This window comes from Patella vulgata, chromosome 6 (genome assembly GCF_932274485.2).
Source record: "Patella vulgata chromosome 6, xgPatVulg1.2, whole genome shotgun sequence".
Taxonomy (NCBI): Eukaryota; Metazoa; Mollusca; class Gastropoda; family Patellidae; genus Patella; species Patella vulgata.
Window position 1 is genome coordinate 21519700 of NC_065884.2, and position 13090 is coordinate 21532789.

The 13090-nt window shown below is 33.4% G+C and overlaps 1 protein-coding gene across 2 annotated transcripts in view; it reads right to left on the bottom strand.

Annotated features, from left to right (window-relative positions):
- LOC126824625 (nuclear receptor corepressor 1) overlaps nt 1–13034 on the bottom strand; it is a 63839-nt gene extending 50805 nt beyond the window's left edge. For both annotated transcript variants that reach the window (XM_050553890.2, XM_050553889.2), the window contains exon 1: nt 12965–13034. In XM_050553890.2, coding sequence (XP_050409847.2) covers nt 12965–12996 — 32 coding nt within the window. In that variant the 5' untranslated portion in view covers nt 12997–13034. The remainder of the gene's footprint in view (nt 1–12964) is intronic.
- Between the last annotated feature and the right edge of the window lie 56 nt (nt 13035–13090).

Genomic DNA, 13090 nt, shown 5'->3' on the forward strand with positions numbered 1-13090 from the left:
CTTTGTGTCAATATCCAAAATGACAGGCATATTAATGATTCACAATTACTTCGAAACAAAAACGTTACATTTTAATTTTTGAATAGCAACGGACAAAATATGTATCGCAAATTACGCTGCGATACTGGTTGTCGGCAGCCCTGGTCATCGAGTCAAGTGAAGTGGTTTCAATTTCCCACTTGTATGTGACAAGGTGTAGGGTTGCCTGTCCAACCTTGTGGGTTTTCTCTCCCGGTCCTCTGGTTTCCTCCCATAGCTAGACCCCTACGAGCAAGTAATTATTGAAATAAAATTGAACCATGGTAGTCCCGAAATTACTTAGTGTCAAGTGGACATTAAGCCCCATTTTTCCTGCTACAGACTAAGATTAACATTGAGTACAAGTCGAATCGTAGTATTTTATGATTTTTATGACCTTTGTTGCAACAAAATAAAACAATTAATTTTCACTGAAGAGAGTGTCATCAAACTTTCAAAGACATGTACTATGCCAATGTACGTCAAAAATAAATGACACATGCAGTGTGTTATGAGGGTAATTTTGCCCGGACAGTTAAGTTTTCCACACTACTCTTTATCAAAATCCAACTGACATTTTTTTAACTCTGTGTCGAACATGTATTAAAAATATCAATAAAAGCACAGAAAAAGATAAATCTGTCCGAGACAAAATTACAGGCACAGGATTGTATGTGACAAAGGCTGAATTAGTCACATTAGTGCCTGACAATGTCTTTGACAGGTACCTTATTCCTGGGCTAGAGATATACATATAAACAACAGGAAAATAACAAATATTCTTACATCACAACATTTAGAACATCTATAATACCGTTTATAAAAGGGTAATGCCAAGGTATTAACACACGGTGCCACACAAAAACTTCTTGGGGCCCAACCAGGATGAAAATGAGAATTGTGTAAATTATTCATTATAATCTAAACAATCAAGATTTGCACTATTCTTTATCCAAGTTATAGATGAATAATCAATATGTGTCCAAAATTTGTACTTCTTAGACAATCCCAACAGATTTGGAACAAAAGAAAATCAAACTTCTCAGTACTGTAACACTTGTAACACAAACGTCTAAAAATCATAAAACAATATCATAATAAAGACTTCTGTACATGGCTTCACAACATTCAATGACTTCCACGATACGGTAATTCTTCCAAATACGGGAATGATTACAAGTATACAACACAAAAAATATGATTTTCCTTCATAATCACAAATTAAAGATGAACACTGGCATCGGTGGTAATCAACTTTACTTATGTAACAAATGCGCACACTAATGACATGTTCAAATGGGATATAATCTCATAATTCAAGGCAGCTTCGTGTTTCTTGTACAACATCTATCATTCAAATGAGTTGAAGATAAAAATAAACAGCTTAGGACTGTTTTCTTTTCTATAATCCGTCAATCATGACTAATAGACAAACAACTACATGTTTTTATAATCTTAAAACCTGACACAATGTCTTGTGTATTCCTTCAGGCATACACAAAAACTAGTTTCTCTTCCTGTAGCAATTCTGTTTCATAAAAGCAGAATTCTCTAATCTGATTAACAGCATTAATATAAAGGTCTGCAATTCATCGAGTTGTGATAATAGTTCACTTCTAATTGACACATGCTTTCCAATTTATTTGTATCAAATATCTGCTCATACAACATCTACACATACTGTTGATATCTTATATTTTAACCAGAAATGCACATTTTATTGCTGGCCTCTTTCTAAAAAAATATAACACCAGTTTTCATGTCATTTGCTAGATAAGATGACAGAAGTACATCTATACACCATACATATCAAACGTCTCGCACTTCATAAAAAGATTTCACAGTTTTCTCGTGATCTATTTACACATTTATAAAAATCTGGTTCCTGGTTGTGACAAACGACTATAGAATTAACGAACAGCGGAACAACGTCACAAAACAACCACCTACAGGGCGAGAAACTAGAAATAGTGGTAAAATACCGACGGCAACAATATGATACATTTAAATCTGATATCTATACAACACAGTGATAATAGTACCCAGTCATTCTTTTTAATAACACAAATCCTGTCAGCATTCTAGTCTCGCGTATCACAAACTGCACAAACTATCACCAACATTTCCTTTTTATCAATAATTTTCTCAACAAATCAAATCTCTTTTCAATTTGTGTTTTTGTTAGAAACTTACAATCTCCAAGCTCTTTTACAAGATCTAAGTCTATTATCTTTTTTTTTACCCATTAAAATTTATAAAAGACAGTTTGTTATTGATTTTATCATGCTATATTTACACAAGAATTGCTATGATTTTATCATACTATATTACTATATCTATACAAGAATTGCTATGATTTTACCATGTTATAATATGTAAACAAAAATTACTCTGATTTTATCAGCTATATTTCTACAAGAATTTCTTTGATTTTATCATGCTATTTTTATACAAGAATTCTATGATTTTATCATTTTATATTTATACAGGAATCGCTATGATTTTATCACGTCGTGTTGTATCCATACAAGAATCGCTATGATTTTATCACGTCATGTTGTATCTATACAAGAATCGCTATGATTCTATCATGTCATGTCGTATCTAAACAAGAATCGCTATGATTTTATCATGTCAGGTCGTATCTAAACAAGAATTGCTACAATTTTATCATGTCATATTATACAATTACAAGTTTTCTATAATTTATACAAGGATCCCAATGATTTTATTTGAAATACATACATTTGTATTAGAGCACTCTTTTTTCCATTTTAGCGAGATTTCAATTTATCTCTGACTGACAGTTATTTGAATTTGTCAAAAAACCAAAATAGCTTTAAAGTTTAATCTAAAGTAGTCTAGATGCTCAGTGCGGTGGGGGTCTCCATCAAACCAGACCCAACTTTTCTACATTATTTTATTGCGTAGAATACGATGCCGAGTGGTAATCAGTCAGTCATTGGGTTTTTTTCAAGAAATTTGGGGTCAAAGGTCAAATGAGGTCATTTACACTGAAAGTGAATACACAGTCATTCTTGTATCATGAAAACATGCTGAAAATGATCGAAACTAATCACTCTTTCAATAAAAATGTAAAGTTGCTAAATTCATCTTTGTTCTTTGTGACACCAGAAGTCAAAAGGTCAAGTTTTCTGTTTTTGCACTAGGAAGATTTAACACAATACACGTCAGCATAAAATATAAAAACTAAAGAGAAACCTGTTCTAATTAATAATAGGAACATTTAAAATTTATCTTTAGGGGGTCTTAGCGCCTTACGTTTACTTTGGAATGTCGAAAAAAATCTTGCATAACAGGACTAAAAGACTTTCAAACCTGTTTCAAAAATACGTAAAAAGTGTCAAATCTAAATCTTTCTGATTTAGTTTCAAAACGATTGCTATACATAATGAAACTAGTCGCCCAAAAAAACAATTGAATAGTTTCAGGGTTGGATTCAGCCCGCAGACCGCGTCACAAAGCCAGCCAAACTTTTCCCCAGGTTTCATTTACCAATACAGCATTTATATCCCATGAGCTACATGTATTATGTACAATGCATCCGCCGATTTTATCTGTGTCCATATGAAATTCATGAAAACTCTATTATTTTTTAGACAGTCTCAGTACGATTTTCACGAAATTCAAACAACAATAATTATGGTGTAACGGTGACATATATGAATGCTTTTTAAAATCAAATAGGGTCCATAAGGTAAAAACATGATTTTTCGTACAATCAGAGATCATTTACAGGAAGTTACAGTCCAATAAGCTCTAATATCGACAGGAACCAAGATGTTTAGGATATAAACAATTATTTTAAGTTTCATTAAAATCAGATAAAAATTGTGACCTCTAGAGTGTCAACAAACAAAATGTAATCGGACACATGGACGAATGACAGGGGCGATGACAATATACGTCCACATGAAAATGTTGGCATATGAAAATGTTTGATGATGATTTTAGTTTTAGTCTATCAACAATTCAAGATACAATGTACCAGTTGTTTGCTACATGCCAGGGTATTCCTTTTATCAGGATTTATTTACAAATACAATAAAATATTTATACTTTTAGACCTATATGGTTTGATTCCCCTTCCAAAAGTACCAAAAATGACTTATAAACCACTAGTATGAAACATACAACATTAGCTTTTCAGTTCTTGAAGTTGCCTGTAAGAGTTAATTTTTAAATTGATTTTCATCACTTGTAGGAAAGATTACTGAAAAGATAGGTTGCCGGGCAACGAAACATACACTCACAGCAGCTAAGTCGTCTTGGGAGTCAACAATGGATGTCTCATATTTTTTCTTTTGTCAGAAATTAAAACATTTATTATAACACACTTAAATCTGATTACAAGACTTAATAACAACCCATTTGGCTTCTAGTTCCAATATTTAGCATACAAAACATTTAATATCAATTGCCATAATCATCGGAAATTGTTGAAAATTGATAGGCTTCTTCGTCTCTTGACCTTAAACACTGTATAAATTTAAAGTCAATCAGATAAAAACTTTAGCGTCTAGAGCATCCGCATCATATTTTAAAGTGATCAAGGGCAATAATTCTGGCAGTAATTATCGGAAATCAATGAAAATCAATAGGCTTCTTCGTCTCATGACCTTCAACACTGTATAAATATAAAGTCAATCAGATATTAACTTTAACTAAAGTGTCCACAAGATGTTTCAAAGTGATCAAGGGCCATAACTCTGGCAGTAATTATTGGAAACTGTTGAAAATCAATAGGCTTCTTTGTCTCATGACCTTAAACAGTGTGTACTAATAGTACTATAAATTCAAAGTCAGATATTAAATAAAAAAACACTATAAAGATGCCTGGAATAACATCTGAATATAGTCCCTTGGAAATGAATTACGAGAAAAAAAAAGGATAGGGTCCAGAGCAGAGAAAATGACCAGTGCAGAGAAAATCCCCTGGCACCCCGCCCACAAAATCTCCAATTTTGAAAAATAGATTTGATTTTGTGTATTCTGAGTGGGTAACACAAGTTAAATAAGATTTAAATATTCAACATTTTGCAAACTTCAAAACCTATTACTGGTATATCGGTATTAATCTCACATTTCCGGACAAACTGGGGGCACTATTCACATATTGATGTTTACCAGCGGAGTTCATGCCAAAATCAAAATTACACATAGAGTCCTTTTTGGTGCAAAAAGGGGCCCTATTGAATACAACAGCCAAGAGTAAAATGGGGGCCCTGATTATGGACCGAAAGAGGACTCAGCGCATGAACTTCATATTTCCAGACCTAACTTAGAATCTCTTGGTCATCCAATGGAACTTTTGATCTTGTACTCAAACCAAATGCATGCCTCTCCCTTCCACACCCCTAAATGTGGGGGGGGGGGGGGGGCACTTTGCACCCCACCCCACCCATAATCCAGTACTGCTTAAGTTGCCCTAAAACAATTTTTATTCATACAAAATTCAACTTGAACATTTTTTTAAATCTCATTATATGAAACATTAAATTAAAGTTGTGATTCTTATTTCAATGTACATGCTAGTGCTCCTACGACTAGTCGGATAGCCGTTAACGGTTAGAACTGGGCGGTTAAACAGTTAGTCTCTATCATCCAGAAAAATATTCTAAGAATATTAGTCTGGACAGGTTGTGAACATTTGAGAAAAATTGGCTAGATAATCCGGTCTTTCACATTATCATAAACAATGTCTAAGGGAGGTAACTCCTCTTAAAACAAGATGTTTACGCCCATGAAATTAATTTAAGAATGTCATTTCAAAAAATCCATTTGATTGCATGCGAGTTCAATATCTAACACTCTTAATTTTTTATTTTAAAATTTCTCTCTTCATGGGCGATATCTATGCTTTTAAAATTAATCCTAATTCGTCGTCACGATTTATGTTTGTTTATATAATGCAAGAATTATGGGATTTATTGTGGGAAGGGGCGCAACTCTTACTTGACTTGGCTAAAGCGACTGGATAATCAACCACATTAAAAACCAAACTCCCGGTTACGCATGGGCAATGGACTTTACGTCAAATATTGACAACCTTCCCAGACCCTCCGTATGTTGAAGACTAGGAGGTTCTGGGTGACTGAGACTATTAAACAGTTCGAATTCAACGGTACGGTTATTTGGGGAAGTCCCCCATTACACAGAGTTGTGTCTGATTATATTCCTCTTTATAACAAAACTTGCCCGTTGTCATTTTTTATTTGATGTTTGAAAATCTTAGAATGTAACAGTCATCCTACGATGTCGACTGCTAAAAAATAATACTATTAATAGCACTCGTCGTGGTAATACGGCAAAGTCAACGGACCTTGTTCTGACTTTATCTATTGTTAATCCAATCTAAATACTTCTCGGCATTTCTAACTATATTCTAACTTGTTTATCATTTACTTCAAAACGTAACCACCATTCAAAATATTATAATCATACTAGTAGATTCGTTACGACATTCAACACGTTTCATATCTCGTAATTTCTCGCAAGAATTCTACTTTGGTTTTTATTTAATTTAACCAATCATAAAAATTCTACTTGCAAGCGAGGAATTATTTCTTTATTGTCCAATCAATAGACGCCTTCCAATTTACTTTATTCTATTCTTAGTAACATTGTGTAATCGTAATATTATCTGTCACGTACGAAGGGAAACAGGGCATTGTTTTGTATATTATCGTTATATTGAATTAAAAAATGTTTCAAATGAACCAAGTTAACCAGGTAAATAAATAACTACGGCCTAAGATAGTTTAAATTTTCATTAAAGAATTGTACATGTCTGAAAAAATTCCTGAATTATTTGCGTGTTTAATGCCATTTAGGCGAGTATAGCATGCACACGAGTAATGACTCGCACCTCCTGACAAGCTCTGTTTTATGTTTAAAATTGATACCATACGGTTAACGGTTAGTAACCGGTTAATAGCTACGGCTATTCGAATAACAAAAAGTCATAACCATAGGAGCACTAGTACATGCACCTACGACATTTTGGATACAAGTTTTTAAGCCTAACCAGTCAGCTCCTATCAATACCTATTCAACCGCTCTGGCTTTGAACTAATTTTATGAAGTTGCCATTCAATTCGACAAAGGCTATTAGTAAAAGTTAGCACCTATTCAACCTCTGCAGCCTTAACCTTGATTGCTAAAACATAGCATTTCATTTATTCCATAGTTGTTTTTCAGACTCTTTAAATCTATATGAAGACAAAGACAGTAAAAACCCATTTGCCAGATAAAGAGATGAAACACTAAGCCTATTACTTTCTATGGCTTTTGTTTTAGCTGCTTTTAAGGAAATATCTGAATCCATGAATTACATGTCACTTTACATTTTATACCAATCTTAAAGATTTTACAAAATCGACCTTTTGAATTCTTCTATTAAAAAACATTTTCCCTCAAAAATCATTAATTTTCAATTAATGTTTGTTTATAATATACAATGACTCATATTTTGTGATTATCAACAATAGATTTTTTTATTCATTAACCTTAGATAACTCAAGACTCTTTGCAGTAAACACTCTACACTACTGTACTTAGCCATTGGTTTTGTGTCTTAATGCAACATGAACATGTACATTACATACATTTAATTCAAATAAAGGTAAAATGACAGAAACTAAAACACATAAATTAAAAAACCCAAAGACAAGTTTATCTTCATGGCATTAACCAGCTTTATCACCCAATAATACATTCTACAGTAGATATCGCTTGTGTGATATATTTCATAATCTACTGCGATATCTCCTTCAATTGAAAAGGAACTACTTTTTTTTATTTTCAAAAAACAGTTCATTTCTTATTAAAAGTAACTTTTATTTATTAAAAATGAACTATTGTTATTCAATTGACTTTGATGGAAACACTGGGTCAATATAAAGGACTTTGCAATGGTTGAATTGCTGTCAAAAAATGATGTATCACTACGCCGTAATGTTCAGTAAAAGTGAAATCTACAGCAAAGAATTATATTTATTTGTGCATGTAAGAAGGGATTGGGTGATAAATAAAATCTCCTACTCATCTTTTTTGATATAAAAAAAAAACTGGTAGGAGATTCTCTATTTAACCCTTTACTATTGTATCATTGTCTGTACGTAACAAGTACTTATGAGCCAGGAACCAAACATGATGTCATAGTCGCCATCTTGGAATTGTGATGTCATATCATCAAAAATCGTAGTCTGTCAATCCACAGACGTCTGGAAGCGAATCCGTGACCTCCTGGCTAGCGAGCCAGCATCTTACTCACTTTGCCACCGTGGCTCCCCTCATCTAATGGAAATTTTCCTGCCTTGTCAAAGGTGTGTGTCTTGCAATTAGATGAAAACTAACCTTAAATGTACTGGAATACATACTGAAATAAAGCCAGACAACAGGAAATAAGGCACTTGTCACAAACAATGTCAGGCACAAATTCAGGCTTTGTCAGGCACAATCCCTCTGACAGTTTGTCTGGCACAGATTTGTCTTTTCTATGTTTTTATTACTATTACTAAATCGCCTCTAGATAAAACTGCGTTGAGTTGCTAAAGCCAGGATATAAATTATATAAGTTAACTGGATATACTGCACAGAATCAGGTTTGCTACGTCACTTAAAGATTCTATGTGTGATTTTAGTGCTATAAAATCCTTTGCAAACAACAGTGTTGTGAAAATTGAATCTGAAACAGGAATATCAATATTAAAATGGTTTAATTCTATTCAGTATTTACAAAGATATGATGAATTGAAAATTTCATTGATCTAAGTAACAAGTCAGCCACCATATTCATCATTTCCTGTGAACCAAATTTATGGGCCTGTTTTAAATCCGATGGGAATCCAAGCCAGAAGATTATCTAGCATTGGTATTTTAATTTCTTTTTAAAGGTTAATCAATCTGAGTACATGTTAGCATGGTTTAGGCAGTGGGAAATTTGATATTTTCCGAAAAATGTAAATCTTGCATAGATGTAGTTACTTTATTTTTAGTACACATAGAAGAAAAATATAGTGCTTATGAGAAGGTTACTAAGTTTGAACAATATTGAAGGATTAAAACATGAATCTGTTTGTAAAAGACAAAATGTCAGCTCTCCCAGTGTACATGCATTCAAGATCAATCAGGAAATTGGCCTACTGTCAAAAATGTCTGAGCCTCACAAAACTCTTAAAGGATTTTTGACAGATATCGGCTGGGGGAGGTTGAGAAACTTTAGTCCCTGTTTTATGGAGATGATTGCAACTTTTTGTTAATTTTATGGATGATCAAAGGCATAACACACAATATAAAGAACGGTCATTTTGCTTCTTTTTTTTTCAAAACTACTCTATTCAATTCACTGTGTTAAATCATGTGCGCTGTAACCAATTAAATTCAAAACTACAAATGGGCTCGCTTTGGGGAGACAGGAGCAGAGCTGGGATATTATTATTCCTTGAGTGAAATGCTTGACTAAAATCTTTACAAAAATTATCTATGAACATAAGCAAAATTGTTAAATCTAGTTGGATTTGAATACCACACAAAAAATGATATGGTTTATTTCCACAGAAAAACAACAGTTTGTTCTTGGTCCTGTTACAGTAGTAACGGATCAAAATCAGGGATAGCAGATCATGCCCCCTGGGATGGCATAATTGCTTTATGCATCAACTACAGAGGTGTTGTATAGAAATATTATACACTAATATGTTCAACATAGATAATTAGTTTACATAAACATAGTTTACGGTACCGTACACTAGGCTACACCAGAAACTCTTCAGAGCCAATATTCAAACTGACACATTTTGATACTGGTACATGTACATAAATGTCAGTTATTGTTTTAAAGAAGCCATATTGGTTAAATCTTTTCCATGTGCTATGTCAATGTGCCATAAAAATGAACCCAATTTACGAAATTTATACGCATTATGAAAGAGCTAAATCTGCATATTGCAGATCTTTCTTTAGGCCTGAAATGTTAATATTATTGTTATCTAAATTATTAACTAATCTAGACCATAATCAATTCTCGGTGCCATCGTTAGCCTGCGATATATTTAGTGGATTTAAATACATATTGTGATGGACAATTTAACGTAAAAATGGATAAATGAGACTGTTTATTATTGTACCAATGTTAGTAATGACTATCGAGGCTAGTCTCAAATTGAATCGCTAATATCTCGGTTCAGAGTGAAGCAATTTGACTGAAAGTTTCAGCATATTCTGTTTTCATTAACTTTTTTTTTAACTATTATAGCTGGGAGTCTTCATAATAATTTAATATCAAACTTATTTCTTTTTAAATTATATATAAATGTACGTATGGGTGTTTTTATACAACTGTCTTTCATATATCATCCAATACATGAAAATAGGTACTTTTAAAATAAGAACAAGGGCTATATATAATCCATGAAGTTACGGTCCGATGCATGCCAATATCAAAAGGAACTGAGATCTTTTGGAGATAAACTTATCAAGTTTCATCAAAATCGGATAGACAATGTGAACTTTAGAGTGTCCACAAATCAATTGTGGACGGACAGACAGACATCCAGTCAGACAAGGTAGACAACAATTGCATGTAATTCCACATGAAAACGGATCACACTTAAACATGCATTATGCAAGAGCTAAATCTGCCTATTGCAGGTTTTTCTTTAGGCCTGAAATATATATAAACTATTAATCAGACATTTATTAACAAAACAAGACCATAATCAACCCTGAATGGCATCGGATACTCGAGATTTTAACTAGATTAAAAGGTTTGCCATTTAAAATTTTAATTTAAAAATGGGAAAGCGAGGCTAAGTCCCGAATATACCAGTGCCCTGGTTACCACTATGCACACATCTTGTCAAAACTACCAACATGATAACTTGGCTGAGAATGAAGTAATTTGAATGAAATTTTCAATATTTTCTTTTTTTATCATCTATTTTTGAATTATTATAGCAAGAATGACCAACTCTTTATTAAACTCTTAACTAATGTATCTTTAATCAAGTTTTAATTATGGAATATCAAATAAGATTTGATCAAGCTGATCCCCTACTACCAGACTCACCACCATATCGCCTGGAATGGTGTAAATAGAATACATTTGGTTGCTTCAAACTTTAAAAGCAACTATCTCCTTACTAATTAGTTAATGCCAAGTTAAAATCTTGAGGTCCCATGATTGTTCCCTGCATTGGCCGAGGAAGTTGATACGTAAAACATCCCTTGGCAGTTGGAATTTGATATAAGAGTAGGCTGTAGTGCTGCTGTCCAAGCAACATTTCCCCCATAGTACACTGTATGGCGTATGCCTGTCTTGATTAGCCCAGTTGGAGCAGAACAGTAGCGCATCAAGCTCCCTTCATTTCATATCTATTTCTCAAACAACAGAATGAATAAACTCACTGTGGTGAATCGATTCATCAATACTGTACAGCATGTTAACCTACAGTTAAAAACGAAATCACTGAATTCTTCCTCACGATTCAAGTGGAAAGGACAAGTTGTCTATATCTCCAGTGTCTAACAGAAAACGCAATGTCCAAACTACTAGAACATCATTAAAAACGAAATCATTGAAATTGTCCCTTATGAAACAAATGAAAAGGACGAAATGCCTTTATCTCCAATATCTGACAGTAGAACACAATGTCTAAACTACTTGAATACAATTAAAAATAAAATAACCAAATTCTTCTTTTATGAATGAAGTGACCAAATTCCGATATGGTTAGGTAAGTGGATTGATTGAGCACTCCCCACAGCAAAGCGACAAGAAGATATACTATTTTCCCCAAATCCAAATCATAACTATTTTCTCAGTGTTAGAAATGTGCTGAAATAATCTAGCCCAAAAATGAAAGAAAATGAATTCAGCACAATGTAGTATACATGTACATGTATGAGACGATTATCGACAATGAGCCTGTGTCTTATGATATAATAATAATAATAATAAGTCCATTTATATTGTGCTAATTCCACATATAGTCGTGCTCATAGCGCTACAAAAAAAAAAAACAAACACCCATTCATTCTTGCAAATATTTTTCAAATAAGTATGTTTTCAATCTGGATTTAAAGGAGTCTAATGATGGACTGAATTGTGGTTACCTAACCGGTACCTGGGGAGTTGCTAACTGAAACTCACCCTAATGATGAATGATATAGCCTACACATAGTTTTATAGTTGAAGAATACACATATGAGATAGCTGATTGGTTTGCATACCGTACGCCAAGCATGCAGACAACTGGTTTGAAATTTTTATGCACATACTGGGCGGTACTAGGCTATCACATCACTAATGACCAATGCCAATGAAAACTTCCTTAATTAATAAATGAAATGAAATGGGGTTTAACGTCCTACTGTTCTGCTCAGACTGGGCTAATGAGGACAGGCATACACCATGCAGTGTGCTATGAGGGAAATTTCGAAAGGGTGGTGGCACTATGGCCTACTCTAATATCGAATTCTACCTGCCAAGAGATCTTTTACGTGCACGCTGATGTAAACATTTAACATGGGACCTCGTTTTTTCGTCCTACTCGTCATTCGAACGAAAACTTCATTAATAATCCATGAATCATATATATGATCAGTAATAAATCGTAAGACAAGCCTAATGAAAATGTTTTTTTTTTGTGGCAAAGTATATAGATATGCATTATTAAAGATTTAATAAAATTATTAAAATGCCTGAATTGAACTTCTGAAGTGAATGTGCATCCGGCATCATATCATCCGTGAGGATCGGATATGATTATATGAACAATAACATTGGATTTTATAGCTGGTTCTAACCACATTCTTGGATATACCAGACCGTTTGTTTTGTATTCGGAAAGAAAAAAACGGTAGATGTAGAGCATACGGGGAAATTTATATAAATTAACTCTTAATGATGCCGTTTGCCTACCTTTCATTTGGTGGCCTTCCCGACATTTTCATCAAAATTCATTCGCCATGTTAATGACGTCATTAAGTAGGTCAAATTCCAATGACCTATATTCGATTTAAATACTTTAAAGATGACCCAGTACGT